Genomic DNA, 19,827 nt, shown 5'->3' with positions numbered 1-19,827 from the left:
CATCTTGGAATGGCCTACTCCGAGGTCTGCTACTAAGGTAAGATCATTTCATGGTCTGGTTAGTTTTTACAGGAAGTTTATTAAGAATTTCTGTGGCATATGTGCACCCCTAACTAATACAATAAGAGGGGATAGAAAGGAGTTCAAATGGACTGCAGCAGCTGCGAGAAGTTTTGAATTGCTGAAGAAGAAGGTGACAGAACAGCCTGTGTTGGCACTTCCAGTTATTAGAAAAGTGTTTCAGGTGGATTGTGATGCCAGTGGCAGCGCTATTGGGGCTGTATTAAGCCAATAAGGTAAGCCTATTGCATATTTTAGTGAAAAATTGAATGATGCAAAGAAGAAGTATTTTGTTTATGATCAAGAGTTCTATGCAATAGTTCAGGCCTTAAAGAAATGGAGGCATTATTTATTGCCAAAGAAATTTGTTTTGTATACTGATCATCAAGCATTATAGTACCTAAATAGCCAAGGTAAATTGAATCAGAGGCATATGAAGTGGGTAGAGTTCTTGCAGAGCTATACATTTGTGTTGAAGCATAGAAGTGGAAAATCTAACAGAGTTGCAGATGCACTAAGTAGGAGACAGTTGTTGCTTACAGTAATGCAGGTTGAAGTAGTTGGGTTTGATGAACTCAAGAATTTGTACCCTGAGGATCTTGATTTTGCTGAAGCATGGAAAGCTTGTAAAGAGCCTGTTGCTGTAGATAGAACCAAGTGGTTAGACTATTTGATTCAGGATGGCATGTTGTTCAAGGGTAGTCAATTGTGCATTCCAAGGAGTTCCATGAGGGAAAATCTGATTAAGGAGAAACACAGTGGAGGGATGGCAGGACATTTTGGTCGAGATAAGACCATTGCCATTCTGAGAGAACATTATTTTTGGCCTCAAATGTCACAGGATGTGAAAAGGTTTGTACAGAGTTGTCAAGTTTGTCAAGTTGCTAAGGGATTTAGCCACAATATTGGACTATATCAGCCATTGTCTGTTCCATCAAAGCCATGGGAGGACATAAGTATGGATTTTATTCTCGGATTGTCAAGGACACAAAGGGGTAATGACTCAGTATTTGTGGTGGTTGATAGGTTCTCCAAAATGGCACATTTCATTCCATGCCACAAAACTCATGATGCTGTCCATATTGCAGACTTGTTCTTCAGAGAGGTGGTGAGACTACATGGTCTCCCAAGGAGTATAGTTTCTGACAAAGATACTAAATTTGTGGGGTATTTCTGGAGGACATTGTGGAAGAAGTTGAGAACTGACCTAAAATTCAGTTCCACACATCACCCGTAGACTGACGGCCAAACAGAAGTGGTAAACAGAAGTTTGGGCAATTTGCTGAGATGTTTAATTGGGGATAAGCCCAAGGGATGGGATTTGATTCTACCACAAGCAGAGTTTGCTTATAATAACTCTGTAAATAGGAGTACTGGAAAATCAACATTCTAAATTGTATATGGGAGTAGCCCAAGGACTGCACCAGAGCTGAGGAAGATAGAACAAGGGGAGAGGACAAGTGCTGAAACTGAGGAATTTGCTGAACATATCAAGCGTCTACATGAGGAGGTTCAAGCACACATTACCAAGATGAATCAAGAGTATAAAGCTAGGGCTGATCAAAGGAGAAGACATAAGGAATTCCAAGTAGGAGATTTAGTCATGGTGCACTTACGAAAACAAAGATTTCCAGTCGGTACTTACAACAAGCTGAAAATGAAGAAATTTGGCCGCTGCAAAATTCTGAAGAAACATGACTCAGGAAATGCATATGAGGCGGAGCTGCCAGATGGCATTCACATTTCTCCTATTTTCAACATTGCAGACTTAACAAAGTCTAAAAAGAGGAAATTCACAACATAGTGTAAAATCAGAGACAGAAGAAATCCGAAGTTTCTTGAAATGTAATTTCATGCACAAAAGTATGGAAAAGTAAAATTTCACATAAACCTAGGAGAAAACACAAAATTTCTCAAACCATGTTTTCATGCGCTAAAGTAAGGGAAAATGAAGTTTTATAAAGAAATAAGAGGTATGCAACTTCCTTAACTATAATTTCATGCACCAAAAAAAAAAAATATTGTGTAGAATGAGAATTGAAAACTTTTGCCTTAAGCATGGTGCTCTGAGAAGGTGTTACGTCACCCTCTCTCCATACCCCTACAACTACTTCTGTGGCTCCAATTTCCTCTTTGGCGTGCTTTGAGATCCTTTGTTTCCCTTGGCTTTTTGTGTTCCTCTTTTTTGGTTTGATTTCTATTATTCTTGTCATTTATTGCAGGATGTGTGTAATCCTTCCCAACTTGAGGGGACAATGTCCTTTCAACCTAGGGGAAGAAATTAATAACACCAAAGGTGATGGAATATTGAATACAGAAAATTGTGAGGAATGGTGGAAGACTAGTTGCGGAGAATCAAATAAACCATCATATAAATCTATGCTTTGATAGAGGAAGATAGAATTGAGTGCCTTCCGTCTGCTAATTTTAGTGGAGGAATCATGACCTTCGATGGATTGGAATCAAGAAGATTATTAGGGACCACAAAAAATGGAGTACACGATGGAAGCCACCTTGAAGTTGGAAACATCAGAGGGGGAGAAAACGGTTAAAAACCTTTCTTCATCTATGAAGGTGCTTTCTCTTACCTAATGATGATATGATAAAAGCCATAAAAAGTGAACAAAACAGGCTTAGTAAGGTTTGAGGGAAAAATTGGGGATATATGTTGATTTTTGCAGAATGATGCATAAAGGTTTGTTCATTGTTGTTTTCAAAACCCATGGCATGCAAGAGTGAGTCCTTAAGAAAGGTTTTTGGAATGTGTGGCAGCCTTTGTTTCATTCCTTCCCATGGTGGTCCAAAGGGAACACGGACAATGTTGTGGCAAGGTGCACACCAAATTGGCTGGAAATTAAGAATGTGTGGGTAGAATTTTGGTCCTTTCTATCTCAGCTTTTGAAACCACTTGAAAATATTCTTCAAATTGAAGAATCGAGTGTTACCCTCCCCCATCTAAATGCAAGAGTTCTTATCACTCTTAACATTGAAATTGACAATCTGGGGAAGATTTCCCTAGAATTTGATGGAGAAATGTTTTGTTGGGACATTTAAATCTTGGATAATTTGAGTGCATGTTTCCACTGTAAGAGGAATGGTCAAAATTGAATGAGAGAATTGTAAATGTAAATTCTTTCAGATTTTTGCACTTTGAATTGGTTTAGTCATGCCAATGAATTGCACATATTCCGCTGTTGAGATTGAAGGATATTTCTGAAAGAGTCGATCAAAGAAGAAATCTGAAATTTGTTAGTGCTGGATGTTTGGGTTTGCATTCTGAATCGCTCCCATTTGCTAAGGTAGCGTTAGCATTATTCTACAACAGATTTGGATATCTATGAAGGCCATGTTGGAGTCTAGGAAGGGCAGCGATCACATAGAAGCTGTAAGGGATTTGCTGTAGCAGTGTTCTTCCTCTAGAAGCTAAGATCATTATTTGTGAGGATGGCGTTTCACATAGAGCGGCTCATTCATCATATCTAAGGCAGCCAATGCCATTTGCATCATCTAGGACTTTATATATATATATATATATATATATATGAAAATAATTACATGTTGCATCTTGATACTGGCATTGTGATCATTGCATTCATTTAACAAAGTTTTAAGTTTCATGCCTCATGTTGCAATGCTCAAAATGATAAGGATAGAGCTTGAATGCTAAGTGTTTGTGAAAATGACAGTTGGGCTGTAGGTGCACATTTTACATGTAGAGTTTCTTATATATGCATTTGAAAATACCAAAAGAAGCTGCATTTGCACCTAGCTTTTGACTAAGTCATTGTAGTGTTAATTTGCAAGAATTTGAACACCAATTAGAACCATTTCAAGCAAGCAAATATAATCTGAAAATATAGGACAACAAGATAGAGGTTTCATGCAAAGTGTTTGATAAAATGTCAAACATCTGAAAAGTAAAGCAATTTGGTGTTTTTCAAAGTTAGAACCGATTGCAGTTCTTACAATGGTATTAACCATCCTGCAAGGGAGGCCTTCGCATTAGAGGTGTTGTATTCATCGTGGGTAAGACAAGCATGGAGGCCTTTGCATTAGAGGTGTTGTATTCATCATGGGTAAGACAAGCATGGGTAAGAAAAGGTCAGTGAAATCCATACAATGTCTTATGCCCAACCAAGTCTTTATATATTTATATATACTTCTGAAAATAATTATATGATGCATCTTGATACTGGCATTGTGATCATTGCATTCATTTAACAAAGTTATAAGTTTCATGCCTCATGTTGTAATGCTCAAAATGATAAGTATATAGCTTGAATGCTAAGGGTTTGTGAAAATGAAAGTTGGCTGCAGGTGCACATTTTACATGTACAGTTTCTTATATATGCATTTGAAAAGACCAAAAGAAGTTGCATTTGCAGTTAGTTTTTGACTAGGTCATTGTAGTGCTAATTTGCAAGAATTTGAACACCATTTAGAACCATTTGAAGCAAGCAAATACAATCTGAAAATATAGGACAAGAAGATAGAGGTTTCATGCAAAGTGTTTGATAAAATATCAAACATCTGAAAAGTAAAGCAATTTGGTATTTTTCAAAGTTAGTACCGGTTGTTGTTCTTACAGTGGTATTAGAGCAGTTTCCTGCCATCCAACAAGGGAGGCCTTTGCATAGAGGTGGTGTACTCATCATGAGTAAGACAAGCATGGTTAAGACAAGGTCATTGAAATCCATACAATGTCTTACGCCCAAGCTTTAGCATGTTATACAGGCCTATACCGATTCTCGTCAAAATTATAATAAAAAGATATTAGGGCTGCTACAACACCCAGAGATTTTGGATTCCTAGTTTATGAAAAAATAAAAAGCGGTAGTAATGATTTCAGTCATGAAAAAGTAGTAAAAGAGAGGGCAGCTATGGCAGTTGAGCCTTCACTTAGATGGGTAGCCACTAGTTCATCTTACACACAGGGTGAGGGAGGTCCTTCCTAGAGTCATGAGGTTATGCATGATTGGTTAGAGGATAGTTGTATTGAGTCTCAACATTTTCATGAGACAAGAGCTCATGATCATGGTAACAATGTATCATGATAGATGCCATTGATGGCAGCCCTACATCAACAGACAACATTGGAGTTCTTAAAGATATAGGGTCTGATTTTTATGACAGTAGTCCTATGTTTGAGCCTATTGAGGGCATTGATGACAAGGCAAGCGTGGACAATGTTATGGGTATCACTATGAGTTGTGATTTGCTTGATGAGAGCATTAGTTTTAAAGATTGCATGGAAAATGTGATTTCTTCTACTTCTGATTTCTATGACAGCAGTAAGTCATGTTTACACTAGCACGAGATATCAAAAAGTGTATAGGAAGAGGATGTTGGTACTCCTGACTTGGGTACTATCTATAAGGATGACTAATGTTGTAGTGAATCTAATTTGTCCTATCAGACTTTAGTAAATGATTCAGAGATGTCATTGGTTGATGATAGGTCCTAGGATAGTGACTCACAGTCACTTGCAGTCGCCTAGGGAGTGCAAGCATGTGAAGAGATTGAAATAGAAGCAACTTCTACTTATTCAGATGAGTCATTTGTCGAGGTACCCAACAACAGTACCTCAGTTGTTGATGTGTGTGAGGATGATAGCACACATGACGTTATGTGTCATGAGGTGAGCGATGCAGATACAACTTGCTATCACGGTACAGTTTGTGGGCCAGAGAACTGAAATGAGAGACAGAGAGTTCAGAGACACCCTGTGCTCGGGCAATTAAGGGTGAGTGATAGTCAGATTGCTACAGCTGTAGAGCATTATGACGTTTCCCATCAGATTTTAGCTACCTATGGATAAGGTATTCCTCTGACAGATGAGCACTGTGATAGAAATTTTTCCCTTGCAAAGTTTCATACCCTTCAAGAGGCCATCACAGTAATGAAACACACCTATTTGCAGCTATTGGTCGCCATAGACTACCTTCTCGAGTGGGGTTGCACTTGCGATGATGCCTTGTTGGCCAAGGAAGAGGAGGTAGTTGAGCTCACTCATGAGCTTGAGGCAACTTCAAAGATATTGGAGAGCACCAATTGGCTCTTCAGGAGCCACAGTATCAACTCGATGAGGTTATCATGGAGTTGAGCAGAGTACAGTGCTCACTAGGTGCAAATTCAGTACAAACTTCTACACTAATAGTTGATGATGACCATACATCTAGGGATTGTGGTGATGGATATGTTGGGAACGTGGCTACATCTATCTTGGATACCAATGCAGTAGAGACAGTTGGAATTGGTAAAGTGGATGAGTGCATTGGAGAGCCACTTGTTGCACCATGTTCTCCTGAGGTTAGTCCATTGAGACATGATGCATGACAGATTTTGATTGCCATTGTAATGTAGAGGTGGATTTGGTTGTGAGTTGTGTAACAATTCACGACACTACTCCCTCTTCTTTACTAGACACATGTCGAGTATCATCTAGTTTGGAGGTCGGCTCTCATGTTGATTTGTTTCCCTCTCCTGGAATAAAATCAGTTACTTCATCTCATGCAGGTGATAGCGATAAATAGTAGTTGTGTCTCAGAGTGGATCAATTGTGGATTGCAGGGGAATAGGTTGATTCTACTACCTATAATTTCTAGTATTCTACTACAAAGACACAAGTATTAAGTATCGTCTTGAGACTCCAGAGTTTTAGGAGGGACCATGTCCTATTTTGGGGCCATGTCCTCAAGGCTTCATTAAATACGTCCTTATCCCTAGCTTGGGAATTTTCTCCAACATGGCATTACTCCATTTGTTCATTTGTAGTACCATTGTGATTAACTAATTTCCTCCCAAATTTCCCAATTCCCTCCCTACTCACGAATCTTAAGAGAGATGGGAGTTTGCTTGCCAATGGAAGCTAAGAAATCCTTTGCGAGTAGACTTCCTCGAGGAGTTTGTGGAACATATGCATTACCTATTTTGGGCTATGTCCTCAAGGGGTTTGTGGAACATATATGCATTACCAATTTTGGGCTATGTCCTCAAGGTCTTCTGACATATGTCCTTACCCATGTTTTGGAAGGTTTCTCACATCAAGGTGTAACACTCTAGTTGACAAAGCAAGCCTCTCTTCTTAATGGTATTAGGATGTAACTAAGGATTCGGTTAAGTATATAATATTGTCTTCCATATTATTAATATATAAAGCTTAACTGACATATGATTTTGACTTCATCACTACTAAATATAATATATTTATATACATATAATAATTATATAGCAATTATTTTCCTTTATAGAATTCAGTTATTATATTCTGCGGTTCAGTACTAATAAATAAGTTGCAGAATATTATACAATCCTTATAATGAAATATTTATTCTCTTCAAAGATTATATATATTCTTTCTGAATACCAAATACATGTATGTAACCACATCTTATTCTTCCATGGTATATTGATACTTCCATGAAGAATAATTAATGTTTTCCGATCTCTTTCTATCCTCCTATTCAATCAGTCCCAATCATATTGCATCAGAATTAATTTATGATCTTCCTGATCCTTTGATTACCCAGTATGCAGAAATAATACAACATAGCAATCGTTATCCATTATCGTGAGAAAGAAAGATTAATCAGACCAATTAAATCGTGTTATTTATTAAAGTTTGAGTACCCTCCCTTTTTGCATTTTGAGAACATTATCCTCATTGTGTCTTATAACAATCCACTTGCATTCAAGGATCACACCACAAAATATATAGACCTTGTTTTGTTCTGTCAAATTGTATTCAAATTCCAAGGAGTTGTTTTATTGTTAGATTTATATTTCCAAATTGGGTGCATAGATCAAGGGCCTCTCTCGATCAATGGGAGAGGGGTTGGAGGTTGATTCATCCATTCTTCGATGTATGTACATGATATCAGTCGTGAGTCATCTCATTTATATAAAGGATAGATGGATGGAGGATAGTAGATGGATGATACCATTGACAAGACTTGCATGGTGACTAATCACAGATCATAAATTGCAACAGTGACTAAAACACAGAATATTTATGATACAAAAATGTTACTTTAAAGTGATACAACCAGAAAACAAACAATTAGATACACTATCACCTGTGCAATTGTAGCTGGGTCACACACAAGATTCAAAAGCTTCTCAATGGCTTCTTTTATCTGCAAGGCAAACAAGCTCTCAATATTTTTAACAATACAAAATCAATGACAAAATATTTATAGCACTGCTAAAAATCCATCTGTTCACATCTCCATACAAGCACATACAATATTTGTAAAACTCTATGGATAGAAGGTATATAGAACATTTTATTAAAAACTTTTCTAGACAATATATGTAAAACTCAATGCATAGCAAGTACTTAAAACATTTTACTAAAAACTTCTCTATGCTTATGCAGGGCTAGACCTGTGGATTCAAACTCATCATTCTCAACTTTGATTTGGTGGTCACCTGGGAAGTAGTCCTTGGACCTCATCTTAAAGGAAATTCAATCCTCTTGTGGGTGCAAGAAAATAGATGTTTCCTTGTGCTATAATGAATGCGAATGTTAAGGTGCTGATCAGTGATATTAAATGGATACCAAACAAAAGTTCCCTTTTGCCTTGAATAATCCACCATATTGGATCAATACCTTTCACAGGAGAACTTCTAGATTATGAATTCCATAGAGACATCAATATACAACAGGAAACGAAAAGTTCTTCCAGCATGAAGGTTCAAGTTTACTATTGTAAGAAGACTAAGGTTATGTATAAGATAGTCACTACCAACTATTTTCAAATGTTTTCAACAGTGTTTGCAAACCAAGGTGGTCTCCACTTTAGCTAGAAACATTTCCAGATTGAACTGAACCACATTCTGTTATTTAAAACCTTGGTTTATCCCAGTCTAACTTAACCAGTTTGCTACAATCCATTTAGAAATGTCAAATTAGGATAGCTTAAGCTATGGAAACAAGGTTTACTCCACAAACCATGGTAGAGGAGGAATTATTAAAGAGAAAATAGCAATGCCCAAATATCCTTTAAAATGGAAGTAACACAGTGCTGCCCTGTAACATGCTTGGATAGATGAACAAGTTTTCCATAATGCCAGCACTTGGTTCAGTTGGTTCATAGGACTCTTGACAATGTGATATGGCAATTTGTTGCGTCTTGCATAAAACCCACTTGTTAAAATATGATAGTGTCAGTCAGTATGAAAGGATGAATCTGATAACTGTGTATGCATGCATGTATATCAGTTGACCATGTGAACTGATATACATGCATGCATACACAATCATATATATAATCTATGTAACTATCCTTTCCATCAGTGATCTGACTGTGTTTATTTTTCAAGTATGAAATCTGCGATTATCTCTTGGAATCATGCATCACCTTGCAAATCGATTAAGAATTGCTTTATACAGATCATTCATGATATGTTATCCAAACAAACACTAATGAAATCATATCAGTGTTAATATTATTTAAACTGCTAACACATGATTAGGATCGAGGCTTTTGGAAACATTTGTGTTGAACAATCATGTCTCCTTATTCCAATTAGACATGTCCGCCCTTTGATAGGGCTATATATGTGGATGGAATCACAAGAGATAGCACTATCGAAAATCATAAATAGTACTATCTCTGCCATCGAACTTCGGAGGAAAGAAAAGTATAATCTTCAGAATTCAGATTTAAAATCTGTACATTAGATTTAGTGCTTACACAAATTGTAATTACTGATACCTGCAAAATCAGACAATCAAGATGAGTATGGTAGTTGAATACATTACAGTCTGGTACTAAATTTACCAGTACATTTACATCGTATCAGAGCCAAGTTAGGAAGATTAAAGGTAAACCTGAGAAATCAGACTACCTACTTTGATAAAGTATTGTCACACGTCCATCACTCAGAATGACAAGTCCAATCAGATTTAAGGATCACCTTGAGGGTGTCAACAACTTCATAGCATAGAAATTAAGAATCATGATGCTATTAGATGAGAACAAAGTAGATTCATATGTAAAAGATAAGAAGACAAAACCTGGGGATGAGCCAGAAAAATTCCAATGGATTGAAAATAACAAGAAAGCTACAAAATTGATAGTGGATTCTATGAGAGACCACATAGTACCTATACTGGCAAAGTAACCAATAGCATACCTCATGTTAAAATCTCTAGAGAACATGTTTGAGATAAATAATACAAGCCGAACCCTTGCACTCAAAACACAGTTGAATCACATAAGTATGAATAAAGGAAAATTTGTGAATGCCTTCTTCATGAAAATATTAGAATTAAGGGATCAACTATCAAACATTGGGTACGAGATAGAAAGAAAAGAATTATCCCAAATAGCTCTAAGTGGACTACCCAACTAATGGGAATCATTCAAACAAGGCATAAGTGCAAGGTCAAAACTCCCAAAGTTAGACCGCCTAAGGTCCAAACGTCTACAAGAAGAAGCTAGGCAGTTACCAAAAGGAATCAAACAAAAATCTATAAATGAAGACCTTGATGTTCTGAATACCAACCATCAAAAGAAAGGGAAGAAGAACTTAAAAAGGAAGAAAAATGTTCATGGGAAGGGCAAGCAAAGGAGAGATGCTTCACAAATCCAATGTTTTAGATGTGATGAATATGGACATTATGCTGCCAAATGCCTTGACAGACTTAAGAAACAAGCATCCTATGCTAAAGTTAGAAAAACAAATACAAAAGAGGATCCTAAGAAGTTCCTATTCTATTCAGCACTATCAAATAAGTTAGTACTTGGGTGATTGATAGTGGGTCATCCAGACATATCACCGGATTACAAGAACACCTAGATACTATGGTTGAAAAAATTGAGGAAGAGCATGGCATTAGTATGTATCCAACTCAAGAGGCAGGGTAGAGATGAACCCGATGCACCAGAGAGAAGGAGAAAGAGAAAAAGCTCAGGCGGCCAGGTTGGCCTACCCTACGATAATGGTGGCGGGGTAAGGTAGTGTCGAGAAGCGCGGTGGGGTGCGATATTTGGATGTCTGCATCGCTCTTGATGCACTAGCCCAGTTAGTATCTGCTCTACTCTATTGTTATAGGGGTAAAATCTTTCAATGTCTCCCTCTGCTCTGCTCTCTGGCTAGAGCTTGGCCCTATCCTCTAGCAAAAGATACTATGGTTGAAGAAATTGAGGAAGAGGTAACCACCAGAGATGACATTGCACATCCTATAAAAGGAGTGGGAACCTGTAACATCAAATTAGATTCAAGCATCACTATTCAACTACAAGATGTACTATTTGTACCAAGAATTAAAAGAAATCTAGTATCTATATCTACCCTAGAAGATAATGGATATAGGGTCACTCTCATGAATGGAAAAGTCTTGGCATAGCCAAAGAATGCTACTTTTAAAAAGGTTAACACAATAGGTATAAGATATGGATAGCTATACAAACTCTGCACTGAGTCAAAACAAGCACTCATTCATGAAACCTATGACTCCAATGAAATCTGGCACAAAAGATTAGGGCATATAACATCTATGGACAAATTAGTGATAGGACTTCCCAAACTAAACACAATCCATAATGGGACATGTAAGGAGTGTGTTTTGGGGAAGAACACTAAAGGATCCTTCCAAAATAGTTTAAGAAAAACTCAAAATGTATTGGAATTAGTCCACTCAGACTAACGTGGAACTATGTCAACCCCATCTATGGGAGGGTCTCTATATTATGTAACGTTTGTGGATGATTTCTCCAAAAATACCTAGATCTACTTCTTGAAATGTAAAGAGTCAAAAGAGATTCTTAAAAAATTCAAAGAATTCAAGGCCTAACAGAGAACTCATCTGGAAAGAAAGTTAAAACCTTGAGAAATGACAATGGGAAAGAATTCACTCCAGAAATCTTTAAAGAATTTTGTATTAATGCGGGGATTAAGAGGGAGTTCATTGTACCATATAATCCCCAACATCTTGGGTAGAAGCTTCAAGAACAGTTGTCTATATACAAAATAGATGTCCTCACTCACATCTTAATAATAATACACCAAACAAGGCCTCTACCGGGATAAAACCTAATATAAGCCATCTTAGGATATTTGAGTGTCCTATATACATATATGTACCAAAGGAGAAAAGGACAAGATTAGAACCTTCTGGGAGTAAAGGGGATTTTGTAGGTTATAGTGAAACTTCCAAAGGCTACAGGATATACTAACCTAATCAAGGCCAAGTAGAGTTGAGAAGAGATGTTACCTTTGAGGAAGATGTTTCCTTCAAAAGGTCAAAGATATTTGCACTTGTTGCCAAATATGCATCTGTTAGAGCAATTATAGCCATTACAGCATCTAAGGGCTGGAAGATACACTAGATGAATGTAAAGATGGCATTCCTGAACAAGACTATCAAAGAGGAAGTCTATCTAGAACAACCTGACGGTTTTGTAACTCATGATGCAAAATCCCATGTATGCAAATTAAAGAAAGCCTTGTATGGACTCAAACAAACTCCTAGAGCCTAGTACGAGAGAATTGTCAGCTACCTTACCGGACTAGGTTTTTCTAAGAATGATGCAAATCCAAATCTCCACTTTAAAGTTATTAAAGGTAACATGTTAATATTAATTCTATATGTTGATGACCTGCTGATTACAGGAGAAGATCGCCTCATTTCTCAATGCAAAAAGGATTTGGCTTCAGAATTTGATATAAAGGATTCGGGTATCCTACACTACTTTCTAAGATTGGAAGTTTGGCAGAAACCTTATGGTATCCTTCTAAATCAAGGAAAATATGTCATTGATGTTTTGAAAAGATTTGGAATGCTAAACTATAAGCCTATGTCCACACCCGTGGAAGCAAACTTACATAAGTTGAAAGAGGCAGCAGGTGAATCGAAATTTGTAGATCCTATTCTCTATAGAGTCATAGACAAATTGTCGGATTCCTGATGTACTTAAGTTAACACAAGACTTGACATTTGCTATGTTGTAGATGCTTTGAGTCAATTTACATGTAAACCACGTGAAAATACACCTTGTTGCTGCTAAACACATATTGAGGTACCTATAGGGTACTATTGGATATGGGCTCAAATATAAGAATGTTAATCTAGACTTACATGGATACTCAAATTCAGATTGGGCCGGAAGTGTGGCTGATCAGAGACAACGTCTAGATGTTGTTTTAGTTTGGGATCAGCCATGATCTCATGGATAAGTAGGATGTAGTCTTCCGTAGCACAAAGTTCTACTAAAGAAAAATACAATGCATCCACTATGGGAGCTAGAGAAGCTATATGGTTTCGAAAGTTGATTGTGGGATTATTTGGAAAATTCTTGAGACCCACTACTATCCACTGTAACAATCAAAGTTGCATCAAGCTCTCAGTGAATCTTGTTTTCCATGATCGATCCAAGCATGTAGAGATCCCTTATCACTACGTGAGGGATATGGTTGAAAGGAAAGCAATTCAGCTGGGATATATTTGTACAAATGATCAAACAGTAGACATTCTTCTTAAGCTTCTCTCCAGAGTTAAAGTGGAGCACTTTAGAAAGAAACTCGGTATGGTTGAAATGTGATTCATTCTAACTAAATCTAAAAATTTGTTCTATTTCTACTAATATATAAATTAAAGATTTTTAATGTGTAAACTCTTTTGTTATATGTGTGACTCTGTGACTTTATGGGCCTCCCTTGTGTATATTACTAAAAGGTGACAATCTTTCTGATAATGTACACTTGTATTCAACATTGTAAGGTGACAACTTTACAATGTTTACTAACATGACGAATATCATGCTAACTTGATATCTGTTGTAGATCAATTTGGTCTTAATGAGATAATCATGGTGAACATTATGTGACATAATGTTCGTGGACACACCATGATATTATAAGGTAGACATCATGTGATACGGTGTCAATGCACATACCATAACTAGGATATACAAGTATCATGCTGACTTGATATTTTGTATACTCCTTGATATCACGTGTTAGGTGATATCTAAGCCTATTCACAACTTCTTGTCTTCCTAGCTAAGAGGGAGTATTAAAATATGATAGTGTCGATCAATATGAAAGGATGAATCTAATAATTGCGTCTGCACACATGTATACCAGTTCACCATGTGAACTGATATACATGCATACATACACAATCATATATATAATCCATTAACTAGCCTTTCCATCGGTGATCTGACTGTGCATATTTTTCAAGCATGAAATCTGCAATTATCTCTTGGAATCATGCATCACCTTGCAAATCAATTAAGTATTGCTTTATACAGATTGATCATGATATGTTATCCAAACAAACACTAATGAAATCAAATCAGTGTTAATACTAGTTAAATTGTTAACACCCGATTAGGATTGGGACTTTTGGAAACATTCATGTTGAACGGTCATGTCTCCTTATTCCGATTAGACATGACTGTCCTTTGATAGGGCTATCTATGGATGGAATCACAAGAGATAGCACTATCAAAAATCATAAATAGTACTATCTCTGCCATCGAACTTCAGAGAAAAGAAAAGTATAATCTTCAGAATTCAGATCTAAAATGTGTACATTAAATTTAGTGCTTACACAAATTGTGATTGCTGATACCTACAAATTAAGACAATCAAGAACAGTACTCTGGAAGTTAAATAAATTACAGTCTGCTACCAAGTTTACCAGTACATTTACACCACTTCCAATTAAGGTAATGAGAACTCCGGAGAATAATACAGCACTCCTATTGAGGTTTATCTGAGAAAATTTTATGCTACCTTATAATGACATCACAACCAAATAACTGGAAAATTCAAATGATAAATTGAAATAACAGTGGCATTCCTTAATTCATCAAGGTATTAAGATTAAAAAATAGCACTTGCCAAACAATGTCTAATGGAATTAATTTGATGCCAAACATCAGAAAGGTAGATAACTGTAAACTCTAATTAGTTAGACAATCATGGGATTTTTTATTTTGGGTTCACAAAATATGATTATGATGATTTGAATTTCATATGTAGAATATGAGGAAAAAGTTATGATGGATTTCATCATGAATGATTAATTTATATTTTGATTTTGTTAATGAATTATTTTTTTAATGATGATGGAAACTAATACTTCTTTGTCAACAAATGCAGAGGAGATCCATCCCACGAGCAAGGGAAGAGTATCATCAACGTAAGGGTATGTAAACATACATGAAGGTTGAAAATTCCATCCTACTGGAAACCAGCACTGCTTTACCAGACATCAAGTCTGGGAGGGAAGTTGCTTTAAATGTCTATATGGTTACCTTTCTCTTTGGTCTAATTAGAATTGCGATCTTGACTTAAATTAATGCATTGGACCCTTCTCGTCGATCTTAGGGAACAGCCATGATGATCTCTTCAACCTTTTCATTTGGGCTATGCATTTACATATTTGTATGTGTGTGTATACATAAAATTAAATGGAATGTGTATGAATGTAATTAAACCAAGGAAAATACACTGTTGACATTTTGACCAAATTTGGAATGATGAACTGCAAGCCTTTCACCACACCAATGGAAACAAATCTTCACGAGCTTAAAAATGACGGAATTGAATATGAACCTATTGATCCTACCTACTACTAACAGATAATCGGATCACTAATGTACTTGGTGAATACTTGTCCTGATATACGTTACACAAGCAATATTGTAAGTCAATTCATGTGCGAACCTAAGAAGATTCACCTCGTGGCAGTCAAGCACATCTTACAATGCTTGTGTGGTACAATTGGACTTGATCTTAAATATGATCAAATTGAGATTCAACTTTATGGATACTTAGATTCTGACTGGGCCAGCAGCTCCATTGACTGTAAAAGCACTACAAGATGTTGTTTCAGTCTTGGTTCAGCTATGATATCTTGGCTTCGTAGAAAGCAATCATCACTTGCCCTAAGTTCCATTGAAGCAGAATATATAGCTGCCTCCATGGGAGCCAGAGAAGTAGTATGGTTAAGAAAGTTGCTAGTTGGATTATTTGGAAAACCTTTAAAACCTACAGTTATGCATTGCAACAATCAGAGCTGCATTAAGTTGTTAGCAAATCCAGTTTTCCACAACCAGTCAAAGCATATTGAAATTCCTTATCATTATGTCAGAGATAGGTGGACATAGATGTTCTCAAGCTAGAATACATAAGCACTGATGAGCGAACTACCGATATATTCACTAAACCTCTCTCTAAGCCTAAATTGGAGCATTTCAAAGGTAAACTTGGGATGATTCAAATGTGATTGTAACTTCTAAGAATGAATCTCAGTTATATTTGTTGTAATATATGTGTACACTCATTTGAAATTTTTTAAAAGAGTTATTATCTGATATATGTGTAATATGTCATGAAAGGTGATGATCTTTCATTGATATATGTATTTGAAAGGTAGCTATTGTAAGATGACGATCTTACAATAGCTTGACCTGTTGTCATGACAAACTTCATTAAGTTGTTGTCCTGAAGCATCAGAAATCATGATAACGAACGTATCATGATCAAACTTCATTAAGTTGTTGTCCCGAAGTGCCAAAGATCATGATACTTGTCATGATAGAGATCATGACATTGTGGTTTCTTGTTATCTAATAGACTACATTAAGTTGCTGCCCTAGAGTGCCGGAAATCAGATTACCTATTCTCTTGATAGGCATCAATGAGGTCGATGCTAGTGCACACATCTAGTGAATATTGATAATTCAATTCTCCCTCTTAGGAGTGTTAAATTTGTAGCTTCAGTCGAATTGAAGCACATAATAAATCAAATGTATATTTGAAATCTATTTATATATATATAACTAGTGATTAAAGTAATAATAAATGATTTTCCATATTATTGGGCATCTCTTTATATTACCCGTTAATCATACTAAATACTAAATGTGTTCGGGCTTCATATTATAGTCTTCAAAATGCTTAAACAGCAGTTACCAAAAGGAAATATGATTATGTCCACGTAGGGAGATGACCCTATGTGGCCATAGCCATGTAGTCATGTCTCTACGTAGACATGGCTCTTTGCAATTATATTTATAATCACTGCTGCTTGGAGAGAAAGACATCAATCCTAAGGCATCTTCAATACCTTCAGCAGCAGTAACATTCCTCTACTTACAGTCATCAGTTCATGTTTAGATTTTGTATGTTATATTATATCAGGGCTATATTATATTTAATTGCTCACTACTGTCACCTATATGGTGATTTCAAATTTGACAATATTCTTCAGACTATCAGTAAATTGTTATTAGAATTTCTGAGATATTACTCTATCAGGGATCCTGCATACGTTTACAATTCATTTCTGGAACTGTATTAAAAAAATAAGAGCATTGAATGATTATTATAGAATTCAGTCCATTGTTTTTGGTTCTGATTCTATACCTCTTATATTACTGTCATCACTTATATTATTAAATGGCTTATAATAAAGTTATAATTTAACTTTATAATTTCACTTATGTTGAAGGTTGAGTTATCATTGGAAAGAATCATTTATTAATTAATTATGCCAAGTCAAGTGAAAGAATCTAATGGAAGCTTCTAATTAATGTTGTGTGGCTAAGCTTCTTGAGTGAAGTTACATTTTGGCAACAAAACGGCATATGGAGGTTATAAATACAAGCCCATTTCATGAAAAAAGCATGCTTGAATATTTATTTGCTTTTGTTGCCTTTGTGGCTTTTCTAAGTTTTGATTTTTGTGCCCTTGCTGAAGTATAAGGGTCTGAATTCTGAGTTGTTCCATTGGATCTACTGCTGAAGTATAAGGGTCTAAATTCTGAGTTGTTCCATTGGATCTACAGCTGAAATATTGTAGATTCAAATCTGAGATTTTGTTCTAAGTTGGCCATTGTGCTGAGGTATACAATTGGCCATTTCTCCTACTGTTTAACTGTAGCTAAGGAGAGTTTTGTGTTGTACCTGCATTTTCTATTCGAAGGGATTGGCTGATTATTGAAGTCTATAGACAGCATTTGGTTAGATGAGTTTCAGATTTGCAGAATTTGGAGGTTGTTATTCATTTGGCTGTGCTAAGATTAGAATTTGAAGAGATTGGTATCCATCCTGGCATTACATTCCAAGTTGCGATTTGATGAGGAAGCTGGTTAGTTATTGTATGTTTCATTTCCAGATTTATTATGTCTACCTACAACACTATTGTGTCATGTCCAATAAATGAAATTGTACTAAGGCATTTTATAAAGTGGGGAGTTGCTCATTAATTGTTTGCCAATATTCTAATATGAATTTCCAGTCAATTTGTGAATGTATCAAATTATTGAAAGAGTGGAGAATCAATTCTCATATTGGTATTATTTATAATTATGTGCATCTATCCATCTCCAGTTCATTTGCTTGAGTTTCGAGTTCATTTGCCAAGTGTTTGACGAATTGTCAAACATCTGAATAATTGATGTATTTTGAAGTTATAACCAGCTAGGGTTATTACATCTTATCCCTCCAACGTTGACTAATGATGCCAATATTCCCAATTTGTTGCATATTAAATGAGCATAATGAACTTAGAGTTCATAACATTACTCTGAATTCATTTGTTCCACAATCACATCCCATGCAAAGATTAGCTTTTTTTATGTCTTGTCACATAATAATTACATGTTTGAAGGAACACATAATTATTATTTAAATTACAAATTAAAAATAACGTAATGCTAATTCAATAAATATTAACAAACAAGGTTCATTAATATGAATTACCAAATTTACCATTACCCTACCTTAACCTTATATTAAAAAGTATTTGACTAAGGCACTAAATAAGATAAGCCATTAAACCAAGGTTGCATACCCATGTGGATATTAGCTGGGGCTTAGAAAAATAAAAACAATCCCACCAAAAACAAAGCTTCATCATGAAATTTCTAGGGTATAACACTTGGCCTAATTCGACCAACGCAAGTTCTCATTGTACAATTTGCATTTGATGTTTTTGAAAAAAATTGGTCTACCATATCTTGGAAAACCCTAACTACCATGAAAACTCGTGTAAGGATTTTTTGGAGCTTTCTGGAGGAATTTTGAGCTCAAACATTGTATTTCATGCATCTTTCCAATAAATTTCTCCTGTAGCTTGATCAGTGGTAAGCATTATGGTCTATTTTCCTATCATTTTTCCATTTCTGTAATTCTTACAAGGAAAAAAATAAAGTGTTTCATTCTTTGTCGCTCATCTCTTTTGTAAGGATTTGTTGATGAATGTTTTGTTACTCTAATTTCAAATACACAAATGACTCCATAAACCCAAAGAATATATAATAGAACACTCACAACAGACAGATGGGAGGCCCAATTACACCAAACCCATCTCTGAATTTTAGCGATATAGCTCTCTTGTGTAAGATATACAACAAATAGAGAATTTATGTGCTTTTAACCAGAAAAAGAAGGCATATGATCATGTATGTAAACTAAATAAACTACACTACCAGCAAAGTAAGTGATTAATACAAACAAAACAAAGTTTATTTATAAAAGGCATCTCTTAGTACGAACAAGGGTAAATAACCTTGTAGCACCCATAATCATTATTCAAAGATAACGTAACCAACATTGAACATTATCTTAAAGTAGTTCACAGAAAACATAGAAACAAAGGCCCAAAGAATGGCAGCACAAAATTTTGGTATGTATTCATATGAAAAGTAGAAAAGAAAATAGTTTTTTACATAACAAATAAAAGTCCAAAATTATGCCTTCTTTCTAATATCTTTTTTCTTTCTTCCACCCCTTACATTTG

At 35.8% G+C, this 19,827-nt stretch overlaps 1 protein-coding gene across 2 annotated transcripts in view; it reads right to left on the bottom strand.

Annotated features, from left to right (window-relative positions):
• Positions 1 to 19,827, bottom strand: part of LOC149579412 (tyrosine aminotransferase-like) — a 99,632-nt gene that overhangs the window by 10,856 nt on the left and 68,949 nt on the right. For both annotated transcript variants that reach the window (XM_089832571.1, XM_089832575.1), the window contains exon 5: positions 8,136 to 8,195. In XM_089832571.1, the coding sequence (XP_089688697.1) occupies positions 8,136 to 8,195 (60 nt within the window). The remainder of the gene's footprint in view (positions 1 to 8,135; positions 8,196 to 19,827) is intronic.

Source organism: Cupressus sempervirens, chromosome 1, assembly GCF_028749045.1.
Source record: "Cupressus sempervirens isolate cs-2001-9-10 chromosome 1, ASM2874904v1, whole genome shotgun sequence".
NCBI classification, from domain to species: domain Eukaryota; kingdom Viridiplantae; phylum Streptophyta; class Pinopsida; order Cupressales; family Cupressaceae; genus Cupressus; species Cupressus sempervirens.
This window is presented reverse-complemented; position numbering and strand designations above follow the sequence as displayed.